General features: G+C 37.6%; 1 protein-coding gene across 17 annotated transcripts in view; it reads right to left on the bottom strand.

Moving 5' to 3' along the window:
* Positions 1–21418, bottom strand: part of SEMA4D (semaphorin 4D) — a 185924-nt gene that overhangs the window by 16642 nt on the left and 147864 nt on the right. For 14 of the 17 annotated variants that reach the window (XM_078152961.1, XM_078152963.1, XM_078152962.1 and 11 more), the window contains 3 exons: positions 17670–17842; positions 17525–17568; positions 13888–16512 (listed from right to left, as the gene is read on the bottom strand). In XM_078152961.1, coding sequence (XP_078009087.1) covers positions 15578–16512; positions 17525–17568; positions 17670–17842 — 1152 coding nt within the window. In that variant the 3' untranslated portion in view covers positions 13888–15577. Of the gene's footprint in view, positions 1–13379; positions 13584–13887; positions 16513–17524; positions 17569–17669; positions 17843–21418 lie in introns of those variants that run through there. The other 3 variants (XR_002328805.2, XM_021009554.2, XM_021009553.2) reach the window with 2 other exon arrangements.

Raw genomic sequence — 21418 nt, 5'->3', positions numbered from 1 at the left:
GAGGTTAGTGCTAGACAAGTAAATCTTCTAGTCATCTGCATCGAGATGGTAATTGAAACCACAGGAGTTGATAAGATCACCCAGTGAAATAGGAAAGGAGATCCCTCACCCTTGCCACATGACCAGCCCATCTTCTTTTATCATGCAATTCTTTGATGTCATTTTATTCCTATTTTTTGAAAGTACCTCATTCATTATATATTGCAGCCTGCTCACATTCACCATGGACCTATTATGTGATATTCATTTTTAATTCTTTGGAGACTATTGTATTCTATGTTTCACTGCTATATAGCAATGCGAGTAGAATGTTGGTATTAAATGAAAAAAAAAATAGGCCTTTCATTTCATACAGGGAGTTATTAAAGGAGCTTTGCAGTTTCCTGAAAAAAAAAATCTAGCCCACTCTCCTCTGTCCACATGTACTATAAACACCAGTCTTCTGTTGGCAGGTCAGGTTGTTTAAAGCATATTAAAAAGCTGGGAGGCAGCCTGTTTTCAGAGGATTTCTCACTGTGGGGGTCAGACTTATAACTCCCTATACAGCAGTAGGAAAGACAAAGAAAACATTACAAGTAAGGCAACAGGATGTTTGTGGCTAACAGCTCCCTTACCAGAGAAACATGGAACAACTCAAGGATGCTAAAGTGAGAGAGAAAGGCAAGTTGTCCCCTTGCTTGTAGCTTAATGGCAGTTTTTTTTAAAAAAAGCTGGAATCTGTATTTTCCTCTTTTTATCTTTTAAAAGACAATATACTCATAGTTGGTATTCAAAAAGGTCACCTTGTTCTTGGGCATTACTAGACGTGCGCAATTACAAGTGAGGAAAGTCATATGAAAAGTGCTAGTGGCCTTTGAAAGCAATGACAGACTCACTGGGAAAAGGGAGGAAAAGGGAAGAAAAAGAGGCCTTAGAGGACCAGCTTCCCTTTTTTTGGAAGGGTAGTGATCCAGGATCAAGAGTCCTACTTAGAGGAACTATTCCCAAGGGCTATACTGAAGATTGAAGGTTAAAAGGTGAACTATTAGTTTTTATTTGTCTCAGTGAGACTGAACTCATTGACTTATATGTAAGAACATTAAATCTTTTCCTCTTGCCCTATCCTGTTCTAGCTTTGCTCTGCCAGGAGAAAGACAAGGGCAATGTGGCTGTGGAGAATGACCTACGCAAGGCTGTTAACTTTGTCCTAAAGGCCTCTGTAAAGGATGGGTCAAAGGTAGAGAACTCAGAAGAGTCCATAGAGTTACATAATACATGGAGGAGGATTGGAAGGGCCATTTGGAAGATTGCTGCCCTGGGTTACTTGAAGTCTACACTGGCTACTACCTGGAAATGGCTAGAAATACAAAGGATACTATAAAGCATGGAACTATGGTCACTTGCATTTTATTTCATAAATATGAATAGTCTGGTCCCCTTACTCCAAGGGTATAATCCCTTTCCCCACTCTGGTTCATGCTACCAAGAAAGTGTTTTTGGTCCTGTATCTCCACAGAGTTCTTCAATCCTTGGCAGAGTTCTTCACCAAATCACAGGTAAGGGCTCAGACACCATTGTTAGCAGTCTGGAATTCATACACTGAATCCATGGGATGGAGTCCTTTTTAATAGGGAATCAATGAAAATTTTCACTGGAAGACCTTCATGAGGAGCCAGTCTCCTGAGATGAGATGGTGGCATTGTCCCATGGGACTATGAGATATTTCCCATTAATAGGCTTTATATCCCATATCAATCTTCTTAAATACTTGAGTCCTTTTAAACTTTGGGAAAATGACTTACTTATTCTTACAAGAAAATTTCCAACTCTATCCCCAGTACCGACAGTTCAGAGATAACGTTTTATAACTGTAACATAATATATGATAATGTAGTATCAGGAATATCTTTTGCATGTATCTCACCCCCACTCCTCCTCCATTAGAATCCCAGCTCCTTGAAGGAAGGGATTATATCATTCTTTGTATTTATGTCTCCAGCACCTAGCACAGTGCCTGGCATATAGTAGGCACTTAATAAATGCATGTTAACTGGTTATATCTACTGAGTTAAATGATATTAGCATTATTTTGAATTCATATCATATAGAAGAGTAATTCATAATACATTTCAGAGTAAAAATCAAGTATAATATTTAACAATCACATAAATAAAATAACATGAGATTTTACAAAGAGATAATAAATCTCAAAGGAAAAGCACAGGTTAAGATTAGCAAAGTGGGCCAATATTTCTAAGGTTGCAAAGATTGCATTTTTTTTGACCTTTCAATTTTCAGGCAGGGAAGGTTATCAGCCCAAGCACTTTGCCCCTCTGTTATAATCTTAACCCCTAGTCTTTAGAATGGAATTTATGGATCCAAGGTTGAAGAAATTGACATTTAACAGCAGCGTTGGAGGTCTTTGCTACCTGATGAGGTCTTTTCCCTGCAAATTTCCAGGCAATCTCCCACCTTCATGGCTTCAAGGAAAGATTCTGGTCCTTATAATACAGTATCAATGTCTAACAGGAATTTTAAAACAAAATTATGCAAAAAGGTATAAAGGTAGTCAGCTATTTCATTATTTTAACTGATTTCTCAACATTAGGTAATAATGAATGAGGCAGAAAGGGAATTTAAATTTTGCAAATTAGCCAACATTTGTATTGTAACATAAGGAAAATACAGGGCAGCTAGGTGGCACAGTGAATAAAGCACTGGTCCTGGGATCAGGAAGACTCCTCTTCCTGAGTTCAGATCTGGCCTCAGACACTCACTAGCTGCATGACTCTGGGCAAGTCACTTCACCCTGTTTGCCTCAGTTCCTCATCTGTAAAATGAGCTGTAGAAGAAAATGGTAAACCACCCCCCTATCCGTGCCAAGAAAATCCCAAAAGGGATCATGAAAAGTCAGGCATGACCTGAACAACAAGAAAATAAGGAAAATAAAAGTTACAAACCTAAGTATCCTCTAATTGTCAAGTTATTAACCAAAAATTCCCTAATCCCCTCTCTTGTCTTGGAAACGTGCTTATGTCATCAATGCACATGAACAAACAAAGAGGTAACTATTTACATGGCAGTACCTGGAACCTTTGAATGGATGTTTTGATCATATGAATGTCATAAATGTTATACAGCTAAAATAATGATGAATAATGCTTCAAACTTCAAAAGTACCAAGTTCATTTCTACTTTCTCAGACCCTTTGACCTGGAGAAGGTAATGTGCAATTACCATACAAACTTCTAATACAACCAAATGACAAAAAAAATAGAAGTAAATTTAAAAACACTTTCAGTGACTAATAAAATTAAATTGCTTTATTTTCCTAATATGCCTTGTGAAAACAAGCATATCTTCAGGTTGACGGAGTGTGTGTGTGTGTAAATATATGTATGTACACATGCACACACACACACACACACACACACACACACACATATACCTCATTAAGAAGGGCATGTACTTTAAATGTCAGTGCAGAGTGCAGCTTTTCTCGAACATGGCCAAAATTACATTGAATATAAATGGAATATATCTCCATCCAGTGTTCAATGTCAGTTGCTACATAAGCAAAAATAAAAATGTAGTCATAATGTACAAATGTAGACTTCAGAAATGTTTACCAAATTAATGGGAACCTTATAGTTCTACTGCACATATATTCCTGTAGTATTATTTTCATATTTAGGTAGCAGATTGAAGTTTTTATTTGATATCCCAGTTACACTGCAGATAAGCATTGCTGACATTATGGACCAATTTATAAACTTCTTAATAATCAAGGCAATAAATATAACCTACTGCATGAAATTTAGGATTTTGTCTTGAACACTTCTGAAGAGCCACTTTTGTCATAGCTAAAAAAAAACCCTGAAAACATAGACAAGGTATAGCAAGGCCTTGGTGAGGAAACTTTATCACCTACAATTTGGAGGGCATATAAAATGAAGTCACTTTTCACGAGCCTACACTAGCACTGAGTGGCCAATACTTTTCAGTATGATAGGAAGGGAAAGGACTCAGTTATCTTAGCTTCTCTATTCTGAGAGGAAGGGTTCTAACAGGCCCGTATTTAAGTATGTAATTATGGAGAGTTCATTTTGCCTTTTGCAATATACATACGTAATATATATTCTTAATATATTATATGCATTATATCATATACAATGTATGTATTAGTTTGAGCTTTGTTCTCTATGCCCAGATGAAAATCCACAAAAACATTCTTACAGAAACTGACAAGTTTTTGTTCCTGTTTTTCCTTCCAAAGCCACTCGCTCCTCACTTTAACACTATATTTTAAGCATCTCAAACCACAATATTCAAGATTTTTTTCCGGTCACTCCTCCCACCAATCACACAGTCTGTATTGTTATAGGCAGAGAAAAAAAAATTAAATAACCAAGTACAAACTTCACCCAAACTCCTATGCACTGCAGTCAGAAGGAAGGAGTTATCTTAATAGCTTCTAGTTGCAGTAATAAATCATCTTGACATCTTCTTTGCTCCCAAAGTCTTCTCAGAAAGCCCTGCATGACTACCTGCCTTCTGACCTCTGTCTTCACTCCAGGGCCTTCTTCAGTGTTCTAGAGGCTATTCCCAGACCAGACCCACCTTGAAATGACAGCTCCTGATTCCTGTCCTTCTGTGAGGGGCCAGGACACAATATCACCACCCACCTTGAAAGTGAACCTTGCAGAGCAGCTAGGCGGCACAGTGGATAGAGCACTGACCCTGGATTCAGGAGGACCTGAGTTCAAATCCAGCCTCAGACACATAACACTAGCTGTGTGACCCTGGGCAAGTCACTTAACCCCATTGCTTAGCCAAAAAAAAAAAAAAAGAAAAGAAAGTGGACCTTGAGGTAGGATCTTAAACAGGCATAATCACCTATCTCTCTCAAGGACCCTCTCTCCAGCCACTGATAATCTGCCTCACTGGTAAGCATCTCCTTCAAACTCTTCTCATCCCAGTGATTCTGCACCTTTGGTTGCACAAACCCCATTACCTATCCCCTCACTGTCTGCTCTCTTGCTCTCATCCTCCTTGATTCTACCTCCTAAATGTCCCACTCTAAAGCTACCCACCCCCTTTCCACTGTGCTAGAAAGTACCCTCAATCATTAATAAGCTTGCTTTCTCATTAACCTTTCATATTTTGCTTGTTCATTCCCTCCGTCTTCTGGCTCTCACTGACACCTAGTTCCCTTCTGATGACACTGCATCCCTGGCAACCTTTTTCAGTAATGGTTGCATATTCACTCTTATACTCCCTGCACCCATTCATTTGTATTGATGCAGAACTTGTCCTATTTCTTATTCCTCACTGTCACATTGGCCTCCTTGCTGTTCCTTGCACAAAACATTCCATTTTCTAACTGGGCATTTTCACTGGCTGACCATGCCTGCAGTTCTCTGTCTCCTCACCTCTGCTTCCTGGCTTCCTTCAGGTTTCAACTGAAATTCCACCTTCTTTCTTTCTCTCAGTTAAAAAGTCAAATAAAATACCCCTTTCTCTCATCCTCTTTAACTTGTTTTGTTATTGTGTTTCATTTCCCACACCTAAAAAGATTTCTTTCCCTTGTTCTGTTAATGATTTCTCTTCCCTTTCTACTTTAGGCTTTTATCTTTGATTCATGGCCCATACACTTAATTATTCCTTCTTTAGTCTGTGCATTCCTCATGTAATTAATGCTAAGTCACCTATTTTGAAGTGGCTGATGTGAGTGAGTTAGTGACTGGGAATTAGCCTTCTCTGCTGCTAGTTCATTGGGCTGTTCCTCATCAGGGTTCTTCACATCTTAGACGATGGTGACAGCATTATTTCTTACATATATTTCCTATTTGCAAGATGTTTCAGAGATGCTGAGGATTGGAGAATCCTCAGTTTTATCTTACATGCTTTTGGAATTACTTTGGTTAGTTGGGTCTCTCACAATTTGTTTTTAAAAAGTGTTTTTGATGCTTTTTACATTTTTTTTTTACATCACAGTGATTTCTGAATGCATTCTTTCCCTTCCCCTCACCTAGTGAGCTTTCCCTTTGCAATGAAAAAAAAAATTTAGCCCACCCTATTTCAACTCTATCTGAAAGCATATGCAGTGTACTATGCCCATAGCCTTCTGTCTTTCCAGTGAAAGGAGGGGGGTGCATTTCTTCATCTCTTTCTCCAAGGACATTATAATTGGTCAATTGGTCATTATAATTACACAGCACTTAGTTTCATTTTAGTGTTCATTTTTTGGTGACACTGTTGAAATAATGTGTACATTTTTCTTGGTTCTGCTTAGTTTGTGTTCCAATTTTTCTTTGCAGCCTCTGAAACCAACATGTCAGGTGTACCCAATTTATAAAATATACATAGTAATGTGAACTATGACAACTTGAAAAAACTGCCCAATAATGATAAGATAAAACAATATGTCCATTCTATAGCTTTTACTGTAGCCCTCTACCTATGCATCAGTACAGATGCTGGCCAATAGGCTAGACATTGTACAAAGGCAGTAGAAGGACCCTGCAGGAGCTCTTGTTTCTCTATATTGGGAGGCAACAGCTTTTACTTCTACCTGACTTTTCTCTCTTCTCTGGAAACATTTTGATCTTTGAAGTTCACTTGGAGGGACTTTGATCTTAATGATGGCAGACATCCTGTCTTATGTCTTTCTCAGTTTTTTAGCTAAGGACCTATACAGGCCTTGAGCAGAATAAATATTTGTTAATTTAAAAAAAATTGTTAAATTTGAACACCAGAAAAAGATAATTTTGAAAAATAGGTTGATCTGGCAATCCAAAACTGGACATTAGTTTTTCGTTTTTTTCCCAAAAAGGTTTTTATTTCAGTGACCAGAAGAATGTGGTAAATAGATTCATCAACACATTGAGTATTCTCCTCTACCTGAAACTAGCTGGGGTTAAGGCTGGTTTAAACTTTTACAGTTAATTAAAGCACACCTTTTAGTCAATTAATATCCTGAAACTCAGGGCAACTTATTCTCATTTTCAGACTGCAAAAGGAGGAAGGCAACAAGTTATGTTCACTATATAATTAAGCTCTGTATCCCCAGGTCTCTAACCTCTTAGTATTGTCTACACAGATCTACTATAATATATTTGGTATTTAAAACAAGTCACAACAAAGAGGACAGAGATTTGTACAGGTGAGGTTTATAATCTCTGTACTCCTACAGATCAGTTAAGCCCCAATATTCACAAGATAGATAAAGAGGTCTCAAACTACAGTACTAAATGGCTCTGGTGGCCAAATAGAAGGATGTGTTCTTAATCTCAACTGCACCCTCCTACAGGTTTGAAATTAACATGTATAGATAAGGAGGTCTACCTATCAGATCCCCATTTGGAGATCTATAAAGAAGCTGATGAAACCTTAAGAACATAGCCCTATGTATTGTAAATATTTGTCTAGTAGTTTCCCATTCAACAGTCTGTAATTTTCAGAAAGTTAGCATTGCACACACACACACACACACACACACACACACACACACACACACACACACACACATCACCTTCAAACACAAAACTGTTCTTTGCTCATTCAAATGACAGGACATCCCCAAAGCTGGGATTCAAACTGAGGTCTTCTACTAAATTCAAGGTTCTTTCTACTTTACCATAGAGCTTAAATTTGACTTATCTATCCTATTGTGATATGACTCAGATTTCTTATCTGATTGGTTCTCCTAACCTTAGCTTTAGATACAGACCCTGGTTTTGGATATCTTTAATTCTACTCTGTTGGCAAACATGCCAGTTCTCAGCTTTGATCTTGAATTTTCTGAACCTGGGACTTGTGAGTCTAATTTTTTGCTCTTTTCCTTCCACGAGTGTCTTTAAATACTGTTGTCTTTAGTACTTTTTTTTTTTTACTACATCCCTTCATTGTTATTTGACAGACTTAACTTTTTCCATGCATTGCTCAAGGGTCCTTGTCTTTCTTGAAATCATCAGCTCAGTACTGTTTTCAGTTGCCCTCTAGTCTTGCCTCTTCCCCCCAACATGACTCCAACTGAACTGAAGGTTGACCCTTTATCTAGGCTGGAAACAATTGCCTGGAATAGACAACTTGCTTCCTGAGTTAGAACATGGGTTTAAGTTTTGACTTATGAGAAACTCAATAGAGAGAAAATGGCTCAGCTTGCAAAAAAGAAAGAGAAATTTTATTTTAACACAAAAGTTTCCAATTAAAAAAATCATCATCACAGAAGATTATTGTTCTTAATCTTAGATTTCTGCCATATTTACCACTTCAATCTCCTCAGGACCATGCAGTTTCAAGTAATAGAGTGCTGTGGTGTAGAGTTCTTGGAATCAGGGATCAAGTGCTGACTCTGACAATTAGTTGTGTGACTGAGCCTTAGTTTTCTCATTTGTAAATTGGAGATAATGCTTGTACCATCTACTTTACATGGTCATTGTGAGCTAAATGATTTGTAAACATTAAAGCTCTCTCTAAAAAAAATAGTTAGCTTCTTGACTAAAATAAAATGCAACCCCAACAGAAATCCCAGGAAATTATCTAAACTTTGTATTTCTTCTAGTACCTAGCAGAATATAGTAGTTCCTTAATATGTAGTAAATGAACTAAAGAAAAGGGAAAATAGAGAAAAGGCCAATTTTAATGCTTTCACAAAAATTATCTGAATTCAATCTTTGAATCATAACAAAAACCCTATAGTAACATAGTCATTAGAACACTTCTACTCCTAACTCACATTCAAATAAGGCTTTAAATGTTAAATCTATGCTTTGTACAACCATATGAGATAGCGCACTTCTTTATTTTATAAGTGAGGAAAATGAGGCCAAAAGGGAAAGTGACCTGTCATATCACTAATGGGAACTCAAATTCGGGTTCATAAGATTTAGACTTAAAAAGGACCTTAGAGATCACCTAATTTTACTGATCAAGAAAGACACAGAAGCCCATAGAGCAGAAATGTTTGGCTCAGTGTTAAACAGGTATTAAGTAGAGGAGGCAGCATTTGAACCTGGGTCTTCTCAACCGAAGTCTAGTGCTCTTGCCACTCCACACTGTCTCCTTCCCTGCACTGCCTTATGAGTTTAGAACTCAAAGAAAACCAGGGTGGGCCTCTGTAAATCAGAGCAGGCACAGTTTGCTTCCATGTCTATTCTAGTAGTATTTAATTTAGATTTTCATAGGAATGTCTTAGGTCATGGAGGAAAAACTGATTATATTTTCTGTAAGTGGATGCTTAAGAAATAGGGAAGACATTGTTGGTAAAGGATCTATAAAGCCAGGCAAGGTCAATGCAAACTTCATGAGCCAAACAAGAACTTAGGGGTGGAATGATTTTCAAACTCTGTTTTCTCTTTTTTTCTTTTCAAAACCTATTTTCAAGGTTATAATTAATCAATGACATAGGTTCAGAAAGATTATTGAGGAAGCTAAAGGCACAATGGCTAAAGTTGAGTTCATCTGGTACCTGAAAAGTCCAAACCATCACATTAATTTCATAAAACCTGGATGAATAAAATGAATGAGTATTAGCAGTAGCATTCAAATTAAGTATGGCATAGTGGATAGAGCACTGGATTTAGAGTTGCGGTGCCTACCTTCAAATTCTACCTCAGTCACTTATTAGCTGTGTAACCCTGGATAAATTACTTAACCCTTCTGTGCCTCAGTTTCCTCATCTGCAAAATGGTGGGGTTCAGACCCAATGACCTCTAGGGTTTCTTTCAGATCTAAATCTATGACCCCATGGAATCTTTAATGTAGATGTGATTAAGCTTGTTGATCACTATGTAAAAGTCCTGTGATACTAATATATTGCATATAATAGTATCTATGTATAGAATGAATACACATATACATATACAATGAATATATGTGTGAATATATATATACATACACACACACACACACACACACACACACACACACACTCAGATGCACCTAAATACATACAACTACAGCTTTTCAGTAGTTTAATAATAAAAGTTAAACTGTTAGGATACTCTCTAATATATGTCCTTTACAGGGGGCTCACAAAATATATGATGTCATATTCAAAATGTATCTGTGTGTGATAGGATTCACAACTGGAATGGATATTAGATATCAGCTCTAGTCCAACCATCTTATTTACAAATAAGAAAATTTAAAGACACAAAGGCTAAAGTTCAAACCTACATCTCATTACAAATCTGGCCAGGGCTCTTTCCACCCACTGCTTCTGGTCATTCTATGAGCTCATCCCATGTGCTTTATACACTGGCATTTCTCATAGTAAGGAGCAACAAATCTTAGCTTTCTTGTATGAACTATGTAAAAGAATATGATAGATCATAAGGGAGCCCCATTTATTAGTAACCACATACTACACTAAGCCTTTGCCAGAACTCTTGGGATCACATCTGCTTAATTCCTTTGAAGTTGGTCTGATATAAGGAAGCAGATACAAAGTCATTTCAGATAGATGAAGTACTAACAACTTGGGGAAACCAGGAAATGCCATGAGTAAAAGGTTGTGTTTGAGCTGTGTTTTGAAGAAAATTAGAGGTTTTTAAAGAGGTCGAGAAAGGAGTGAATTCCAACATGAGGGATGACTTGTGAAGAGACATGGAGGTGGAAGATGGAGTGTGATGAATGGATGAGGTAGGTAGGTGGGAGCCAGATGTGAAGGGTTTTAAAGGGCAGGCTGAGAAGATTTTATCCAAAAGGAAGTAGGAAATTGTGATAGTGAATATTATACCAAACTATCTCTTGATGTCCCAAAGATTACAAAATTCCAATTAGTGATTCCCATAATTTATTGCTCAGTACTACCAGATTTCAAGGCTTTTGGTCTATCCAGGGGTGGGGAACTTGGGGCCTCAAGGCTACATGTGGCCTTCTAGGTCCTTGGGTGTGGCCTTTTAACTGAGTCCAAGTTTTACAGAACAAATCCTTTTATTAAGGTGACTTGTTCTGTGAAGTTTTGATTCAGTCAAAGGGATGCACTTCAGGACCTGTGGGTCCTGCAGTTTCCCACCCCTGGTCTATACCCTAAACCTTCAACTAGTTGAGAAGACCTAAACTTAAGTTGGTGAAAACCTCTAGGGCTGTTGTACCTTTGTTAAGAAGAGTCCTAAAAGATTCCAATTCAATCTGTTTTTCCCTAGGAGTCCTATAAAACAATTCAAAATTTTCTGGGGAGAGGCCCAGCACTGCTTTCTCCTTAGGGATCCCTCTAGAGTAGTCTGTGGGTGGGTGATTAATGTAGCTTTCCTTGATCCTGACCTAATAATAATAGCTAGCATATACATAGCACTTTAAGGTTTGCAAAGCACTTATCTCATTTTATCCTCACAACAACTCTGGGAGGTAGGTACTATTATTATCCCCATTTTACAGATGAGGAAAATGTGGGAGGCAGAGTGACTTAAGCAGGATCATATAGCTAATAAATGTTGGCTATGAACTCAGGTTGTCCTGAGCTCTGCCTCCTAGTTACCTATGGTAACAGGACACATCCCACAAATACAGACAACAGAAAAAGTGGTTCAATCTATGTTGGAAAATAAGGCACCAGGCCCACCTGAAAAAATATAAACTCGATATAAGCCAGACTCAGACAACATTATTTCCTTTTTCCCTTTCATTAATCTCATTAAATTACCTAAAAACACCTCAACTAGCCCCAAGTGATGGGGGAAAAATAGAAATGGGGATGTTAAAGAAAGGGAACTGGAAGGGAAAGGCTATTGTTGGACCCAAAGTTTTGTGTCTTTATTTTTCAACCAGACAGCAATTTCAGGCAACTAATTAACGCCCACAAATTACTACACCCTCCATTTTCACCCATCACAACAAACTCCTCTAGTGCCAACTCCCTTTTTTGCTTTACAATCCTTGGTATACCTTATATCTTCATAGTCATAGCAGACTCCTTGTATGTGTTTATAGTCACATTAGTTATAAACTGAATGATTTCCAACTATTTAAGCAAGAGGAACTGAGCATGTAGGGAAGGTCACAGTTACTTAACAAACCCTTTTTAAAAAAAAAATACAGAATGAGGAAAATCACAGAATAAGAAAATTCATAGTTAACTCATTGCAATGATATTCTCAGCCAGTCCTTGCCTTGAATAGATAATAAAAGCCAAAGGAGACAATTATTGGTCCTGATGGACAAAGAGAAAAACTAATGCCAAACAGCCATATGTGGACTTTTGTTATACCTCCTCCTTTTTCCTAGCTACAATTCATCATCATCAGGGAACTGAGTGTTAAGGTTAGTCTCTGCAAAGTCCAAATTGGATGGACTCTCATTTTTCCCTCCAACTAATGGCAAAAAGTTAAGCCAGATGCAAACACACATGATGAGTCTATTACAAAAGCTAGTGTTATAAAAAGTTACACAGAATTTATTTTTAAAATGGAAATGAGTGGCAACATAAAAATATTACTTGTTTTCATAGTTTCTTTACAGTTTGAGTAAAATTAAGATTTTTTTTTCCTGCCATCAATTCCATTTTTGTTTGGTTATTTTTCTATATAGTGTAATGAGACATCTAATGCTACCTCCCTCTTTCCCCACTGCACTGTTGCTGAATTACAATTCAATTACCACAAACAAGGAGATCAGAGCCTTGGAGAATATTGCATGTTCAATGACAAGACTATGGGGCAGCAAGGAAGATTTCCAAGTTATATATATGGGGCTTCCCAGGGACAGTACTCTGACACTCACTGTGTGACCATGTTCAAGTCACTTAATCTCTCTGAGCCTCTGTTTCCTCACCTGTAAAACAGGGACAATGTTGTGTGGATCAAATGAGAATGTATGCAAAAGCACATGGTAATTATACAAATATCAGCTATTATCACCTCACTTTGGTGAAATTCAAAAATCTGTCAAGGTTCAAAGGGGTCACTTATGAGTTGATGTTCTATCAGCACTGATAGGAAAGTCAGAGGTCTCTTACACCCAAACTAAGACTATATTCAAATTCATCTGCTCTTCCTTCAAAAATTAGTAAAAAACATACAATATTTTAGTTTTCCTTCATTAGGCCTTGAGGTGAATTCTTTTTTATTAAATTTCAAAACTAGATAAATACCACTTCTATATCTGGCAGGGCAGAAGGCAACAGAAAAAGATGGTTTTAAGCTAATTGCTATACTCACATGAGATTTAAAAAAAAAGATGTTAAAAGATGTTATGGTTTTTATCTGAGGGATTTAGATATTAAAGATAATAGAAATCAATCATACCTGAGAAAGAATCCAAGTAAATGTACATCAGTAAAGTCACCTGCATGATATCAGTAGGTCAAGCTCTGCACCATGATGCAGTACCAGTGAGTATGGACACAGACAGACAGACAAGGGCACTGTTGGCATAGGGAGGCTCCTCCTACTCACCAGTTGCCTGACAGATGAGGTGAAAGGTCCCATGGGCGTTAACATGCTGTGACTGGTCACTTAGGAAAGGAGGCAACAACGTGACTGCTGGGCTTTCTGTGCCAGAGCCCACATCAAACTGGGTGCTGGTGGATGAAGGTGAGCCAGTCCCCACACAGGACAAAAAGGAGGTACCAGTAGGAGGGAAAGGTATAGGAGATGAGGCTGTGACAGAAGAGGACAGAAAAGAAAAAGGGCACTGAGGAAAAGGTTGTAAGAAATGTATCACATGCCAAAGAAATATGAAGAAAATAATAATCAGGAAATGAATATGGGGATGATTAAGAAAATAATATTAGGTTCTTAGTCCTTGCCTCCACTTGTAGTTTGCTATCCCACCCTTGCACACTGAAATGGTGAGAGGGGAAGCCCTTTAGAAACCATCTCCCAAGTCTTCTGCCTCTGGCCCATGGGGGCAAAATGTTTAGCAGAGATTCAGCTACAAGAAGTTTCACCCAAACAAAGGATAGAACAGTTTATTATTTATTCTGTCACTTCTCATACATACACAATTCAAAAATAAAAAAATAAAAAATGAATCTTATAAAATATACACTGTTCACACTCAGAGGATCCAAATTATATTAAATTGGAAAATGAGTTCAAATGTGCAAACGTGCACACACACACAGAGCAGGGTTTATTGCTCCTTGCTATGAAAAATGACTATTTCTGAAAGGTATTTACAAAAAAGAGAAAGTGTAAAGCAAACAATGATTAAAACGCTACTGAACAATAAAACCTGTACAAAGAGCTAGGGTGAAATAGTTTTGGAATGAATTAATAGTTCTGTTCACAGGCATTTTTTATTGGACAGTTCAGCCACTCAGTTCACTGATCAATTCCCAACTTGTTTTCTGGTAGGGAAAGGGCTGACAAGTCATTTGAAAAATCTAGGGTAGGTGAGATTTAAGCAAAAAGAAACTTTTCCACTCAAAACCCCCTTATTTTCTTTTTTCCTTTTTGTTTCACTGTTTCAGTCATCTGATGGCTCCAGTCTCTATAATGAATTCTCCGCATCAGTCTTTCTGCGTTACTTCCACAGCGCTGGTAGTCCCTAATCTGTCAGCAAAACTTGGAAACACAGGCTGGGCTGGAACATTCTTTTCACTCTTGCTCAAAATCCACAAAGGTGACAGACAGTCTTCAATTTGTTTTTGTTGAAAAACATTTTTAAATGAAGAAAGAAAACCTTTCTTAAAACCATGTTCCCCTCATAAAAAGAAAAAAAAGGTTATTTTTGCTCAAGAGGCTTTCTGTGCCTAAATGTCTAAAAGCAAAATAAAAATAAAATAAAGCATCTTTTAGTAAGCAAGTTTCCCTGAGACTCTTATGCAAACCAAACCAGATTTTACCCCAGATTTGATCTACAATAAAATCTAGGAGATTCAGCAGCATCTAAAAATTAAATTACTAGCTGTGTGACTATTGTCAAGTTATTTAATCTCTCTGAGCCTCCATTTCCTCATCTGTAAAATAGAGATAATATTCTTATGAGGATCAAATGAGAGACTGTACGTAAGTAAATTAAAACACTATTTAACTAATTTAAGATGTCCTGATATACTAACAAATAAAACTAAAACATAAGGAACACAATCAATGAAAGCAAAGTTAAGTCCCAAATTGGACAATAACCTATAATTTACCAATCTGATAAACTAAAATTTCATTTCCAATCTGGAATTAAATTATTTCTTTTTAAAAGGCTGCTACAATGAGGGGAAGCTAAAGGTAAATCTCTTCTCATGTAGACTGAAGTAAAGTCAATCTTTTTGTTTCTTTCCCTTTGCTAGGAAAAAACTGAAATAAATCAGCACAATCTATAGCTCTCCAAGATTATTTGATTTGACAATGACCATTTTCCTAAAAAGGAAAAGAGGGAGAAAGGTAGGGAGGTGGGCGGGGGAGGGCAAGGAGGAAGGGAGAAAAGGAAAGAAGGAGAGAGATGGATGAGATGAGCGACCCAGTTAAATAGAAACATAATGAAAAATAGTTTTCTGAAGAATATGCATCCTGCCCTAGGAACTAGGTTTTAGATGACACTGAATCAATGTGTCTAGTGGAAAGCCCTCTGGCACAGGAACTGTCACAACCCAAAGACTTCTGTGCCGTGAAAAACCACAGCTACCTTCATTACAGAAAGAAGAATTTCTCCTTCAGTCACCATCAGCATCTGAGTCAGCATATTTCAGTTCACACTTAACATCAAAGGGCTTGTCTCTGATAGGAAGATCATCTATTTTCTGAGAATCCTCTCTGTCTGTTTGCATTTTGCTTGTGATGGTGTCTTGTTCGGTCTCGTAGCCTGTATCCAAGGCTAATTTCGGTTGTTCTCCATTTTGGTGTGAAAAACTTCCTTGTTCCACCAAAGTTTCCTTCACACTCTGCTCACAATCAGAAAAATCAGACTTCGTTTTTTTCCTACCCAGTAACATAACTGAACGAAATTTTAAACACTGTTCTGGAAGGTAGCCCTTATAGCAGTTGTAGGAGAAGAGACAAAGAAACAGAACAAAAAAAAATAAAAAGAGAAACATTAGAAAGCGATTATCATTTGACTTTAGGTACAGGCTCTTCTCTGAATGAACTTCAGGGACAGACTGGATGATGATTTTTGGTTCAGAGACTGTGCTTGTTAAGACAGGGTTGGAAGGTTGTGTTACTACGCTTGAAGTCGTTACCCACATAACTGACATGGCTGAAGTCTGAGCAGTAGGCCCTTTCGTTGTCATGCCTGACTTTTTTGGGGCAATCCCTTTACCTTCTGTCTGTGCTGCTGTCAAGGTAGGGCTCACAGTAGTAGTGTGGGAGATCTTTTTCACCTCCAAAACATGCTTAGCAATCACTTGAGAGAATTTCTTATTCTTCACCTTTTCTTCAGATAAACACTGATAAACCCCACTGTCCCCTTCTGATAAGTTGAATATGAGCAAGGCCTTCCCCACAAGGCGGTACTTGGGGCTCTCCACCTTTAGTACACCGTTCTGGAACTTCCAAATTACTTGGGCCAAGTTGGACTTTTGAGCACACTTTAGTTCTGCTGTGCCTCCAAAATGCAGCAGGTAATTTTCTTTTACTTTTTCATCTTTATCTGGAATATCAAAATAAATGTGAAGAATATCAGTTTCTTCCCCAAAGTTTTTAATATTCTACTATACACAAAATGACACTTAAAGTTACAATGGCCACATATATTCTTCCAGAATAACTAAGGAATTAACATAATTTGGAGCTTTCCCCAAAGGACTTGTTCCCTGTTTGACTGTACAATGCTGACATTTTTCTCACTATTTTAAGCTACCAAGAGTGTTAGCTTATCTGATTAGCCAATCATGATGTTCCTTTACTAACCCAATTAGAGAGGAGCTCCCACCTGCTAAAGGGATCAAAGGATATAAACAAACTTGTTTATACATTTTAAAAACCTAATCACATTTGTTGATTAACTGGAATGGGAGCAGCAAACCCCATTCCTGATATGTGCATGATAAGTCAAGGAAAAGCTGGGCCCTTGCTAAGAACTTACCAATACAGAAACACAGAAACTCAAGGAAATCCATAGAAACAGAAACTCAAATTTTAATTTTTTTTCCAGGTAATAACTCAAGTATCAGGGAATTAATCAGTCAATAAATAGTTCTAATATTTTTGTTGGTCAACATTTTGGGGAAGCAGAACAAATGTTAGGTCGTGCTCTTCTTTTTTAAGCTGTTTTTGATTCTTCATAAAATACTAGATTTAGAGCTGAAAGTGTCCTTAGAAACCATTTAGTTGAAATCGTCTCCTGTTGTGATAAGACTTTTTTTCATGAACCCCATAATGTGTAACAATGGGGTAGACACATCTCAAAAGTAGGTGTCATACTTTAGGGAAGAAAACTTTTTTAAAACAAATTAATAAATTGTAAAGTGTTTCATGCTTACACTGTTTTTAAAAGGGACAGAGAAAAAGCAGACATTTCTGTTTCCAAGCCTTATTATACATGCACTACCTGGACAAACTGATAGTAAAATAAATGAAAACAAATACACAAACAAAAACTCCAATTCATCATGAAACTGAAAACATAATTTTGTAAAAAATTCTAATATTGAAAAACTTACCAGTACAAGAAGATGCATCACCATTCATTTTCTGAATCAAACTGCTGAAAAAACAATCAGATTGGAGGTTATACACATATCATCTTTGGTGAAAAAGTAGAAATGCAAATATACAATTCATCCTTATTGACAGTTCTACATTTACCTGTTGCTGCCATGTTCTTTGAAGATAGCAACACATGAGGCTTTTCGTGGATTCCAAGCACAGTAGGGATCCCTGGCTAACACACAATCTACACATGTGCTGTGTTTTTCACAAAAAGCAACAGGAGACTGAACCACACCAGAATTGGAACCAGCATAGATATACCTTTTGCCCTGTAAACATGAAAGGAAGAGGAATCTAATTATTTGGGAATATGCATATAACTTGATCATAAAAAATCATTACAAACATTCATTTATCAAGCACAGTGCTAAAACATAGCAGCTCTTAACAAAAGTTTAACAAAAGCTTGATGAATTAGAAGTACCCATTGAAGCAGTGCAGTATAAAGCCTAAATTTGAGCCCCAGCTCTGTCGATTATTAACTGTGTGACCTTAAGCTAAGTGAACTCTTGAGAGCTCAGTACCATATTTGTCAGAGGGGCATAAAAATACTATAGATCTACCTTAAGTAGTCACTGTGACAATCACATCAGATGAGATGCTTTGTAACCATGAAATACCAGATCTACTTCTTTAGGCCTAACCTCTTTTCTGATTTCCGGTCTCAAATCTCCAACTCCCTATTGGATAACTAGAACCAGATGTCTTCAATGTCTTGTACATATTTCAGTACTTCCCCTCAAGCCCTCCCCTCTTCCTACCTTACTAATAACTATTGAGGGCACCACTATCCTCCCACTTACTCAGGCTTGCAATCTAGGTATTGGATTAGACACTTTCACCTTGCCCGCCAACCCCCTCCCCACCACTACCTCCTACCTCCTGAGCAATATCTGATCTGTTGCAAAGTTCTGGCAATATCTTTTATATATGACTCCTTCTTTCTTCTCTGACACTGCTACCACCCTGGTATAGGCTTTTATCACCCCATGCTTGGATTATTGCAGTTGTCTGCTGTTTAGTTTCCCTGTCTTCAGTCTCTTCCCACTACAATCCATCCTCATTCACCTGTCAAATTGATCTTCCTAAAGCACAGATATGATCATGTTACTTTCCTGTTAAACGAACTCCAATAGTTCCCTGTTGCCTTCAGTATCAAATACTAAATCTTCTGTTTGGCTTTTAAAACCCTTCATAACCTGGCCCCCTCTTCACTTCTAGACCTCTTACACTTACTTCCCTGCACATATTCTAGAATACAGTGACACTGGCCTTGCTGCGCTTACAAAAGGTACTCTATCTCCTGACTCTAGATATATATATTTTTTTAGGCAAGTGGGATTAAGTGACTTGCCCAGGGTCACACAGCTATTAAGTGTCAAGTGTTTGGTCTGAGGCCGGATTTGAACTCAGGTCCTCCTGATTTCAGGGCCAGTGCTCTGTCCACTGCACCACCTAGCTGCCCCTGACTCTAGATATTTTAACTGGCTGTCTGGCATGCCTAGAATTCTCTCCCTCCTCATCTTCCATCTCCTGGCCTCCTAGCTAAAATCCCATCCTTTACAAGAAGCCTTTCCTGATCCCCCTTAACATTAGTGTCTTTTCTCTAAGATTATCTCGAAATTATCATATATACGTCTATATATGTGTATATATATATATGTCTTTTCTTTCTTTTTTAAACGTTTTATTGATGTATTTTGTTTTTTATGCCACTGATATGTTCTGATATATTCCTTGCTCACTGAACTCTTTCTTGTTAACAAAGTATTTAAGCAAAACCAACCAACACAGTGACCAGAGTATACAGCATTCTGTATCTTTGACTCCCTTGTCTATCAACAAGAAGGTATGTATCTATCTTTTTAAAAAAATCTAAGTTGCTTAATTCTTTATGCACCAGATCAATCTCTTTAGAATGACTTTCCCTTTTCTTCTTTAATGGAATTGTTTTTTGTGTCTGCAGAATTTCATTGCTGAGAGCTTCTCACATTTCCTGTGTTGACATCCTGGGTAGGATTTCATCTTTCCTGTTTGTTCTCTGAAGCCTTTGAAATCTGCCCTCCCCGAATCTAAGATGCATTTGAGATGACTGTTTGCCACTTTCTGCTAATTCTCTATCACATGGAGTGCTTAGAATGGCCTGGATCACAGAATTCCCAGAGATAATTCGTGTAATTCTGAAGTCTGTGGCTTCCATCTTTTAGCAACCACTTAGTTACATCACTGAATTCAGAGTTTAAGAGGCTGACAGAAAAAAAAAACCTTCTGTTCTGAGACTCCCACTGATTCATTTGCAAAATATCTGTACACATGAACTGTTTACTATACTATAAAGTAGTTTATTTTTTAACCTCTTTTTATTTTTAAATTCAATTTTATTTTATTTTCAGTTAATTCCCTTCCTCCTCTCTCACCCTCCTCCAGCAACTGAGATGGCAAGAAAAAAGAAAACCCATTACAAATATGTAGAGTTATACACAACACATTCACACATTAGCCATATTTAAAAAAAAAAAAGAAAGAAAGAGGGGGCAGCTAGGTGGCACAGTGGATAGAGCACTGGCCCTGAAGTCAGGAGAACCTGAGTTCAGATCCGGCCTCAGACCAAACACTTGACACATGCTAGCTGTGTAACCTTGGGAAAGTCACTTAACCTCGATTGCCTCACCAAAAAAAAAAAAAGAAAGAAAGAAAAAAGAAAGAGAAGAAATACTACAATTTGCATCTGAGTCCATCTGCTCTCTAACTAGAGATGGATAGCATGTTTTATTATGAATCCTTTGGAATTGTGATTGGTCATTGTGTTGATCAGTTACTAAGTCTTAAAGTTAATAATATTCACAATATTGTAGTTAAGTGTATAAATTTTTCTCCTGGGTCTACTCACTTCACTTTGTATCAGTTCATACAAACCTTCCCAGGCTTTTCTGAAACCCTCCCCTTCATTATATCTTAAAACACAATAGTGTTCCATCACACTCATATACCATAACTTGTTTAACCATTCCCCAACCGATGAGCATCCCCTCACTTTGCAATTCTTTGCCAAAAAGAGCTGCTATAAATATTTTTGTACATATGGGCCCTTTTTTTCTTTCTTCGATTTCTTTGGGGTATAGACCTAGTAGTAGTATTACTGGGTCAAAGGGTATATACAGTTTAATTGCTTTTGGGGAGTAGTTACAAATTTCTTTCCAGAATGGTTAGACTAGTGACTTAGACTACTCCTCCCCTTAGTAGTTGGGACAGGAAAGAAAACTCTTGGGAAAAATTTAGGAAGAGATAGAAAAAAAATGTCCCTTATAGAGTTGGGTAAATGGAGTAAGGGAATGATAAATCATTCCCCTATATTCTTTCAGAACACTGAAGCTGTTAGCATGGAGATATGTTAACTTATCAGGGTATGCTTTAATCTCTTAAAGCCTCCAAGCTTGGCTCTACAGTTATCAGGATTCTGCTAGTATTCCAAGTTTTGGGGATGCCATGACAATACCACACCATGCACTCCCCCTTATCTCAGCTTGATTCAACTATAGTCCAGAAGTTGCTGGAGGACACTTCAGTGGCTAGTGAATTACGATAGAGTGAGGCTATAGTTTGGGTTCAATCTCATCAAGGTACATGACTTTGATTTAATTCCACTGACACATATTACACTCTACCCCTGCTTATTTGTTTCTTAAGTGTTTACCACTGATCAGAAGGGGACCTGGGTAAGCTTATGAGAAAATCTGAATCCATTCTTGCTACTATTACTGCAAAAGCAACCCAAAGCAGAAGCTTTAGAGACTGAATCAACACCATAAGTATCACGTGCAAAGCGAAAGTATTTTTCTCCCACA

The sequence above is a fragment of the Phascolarctos cinereus genome, unplaced genomic scaffold, assembly GCF_003287225.1.
Source record: "Phascolarctos cinereus isolate Bilbo 61053 unplaced genomic scaffold, phaCin_HiC Scaffold_4;HRSCAF=312, whole genome shotgun sequence".
In the NCBI taxonomy this organism is placed as follows: Eukaryota; Metazoa; Chordata; class Mammalia; order Diprotodontia; family Phascolarctidae; genus Phascolarctos; species Phascolarctos cinereus.
The sequence above is the reverse complement of the archived record's forward strand: the minus strand, read 5'-3'. Positions and strand labels throughout refer to the sequence as shown.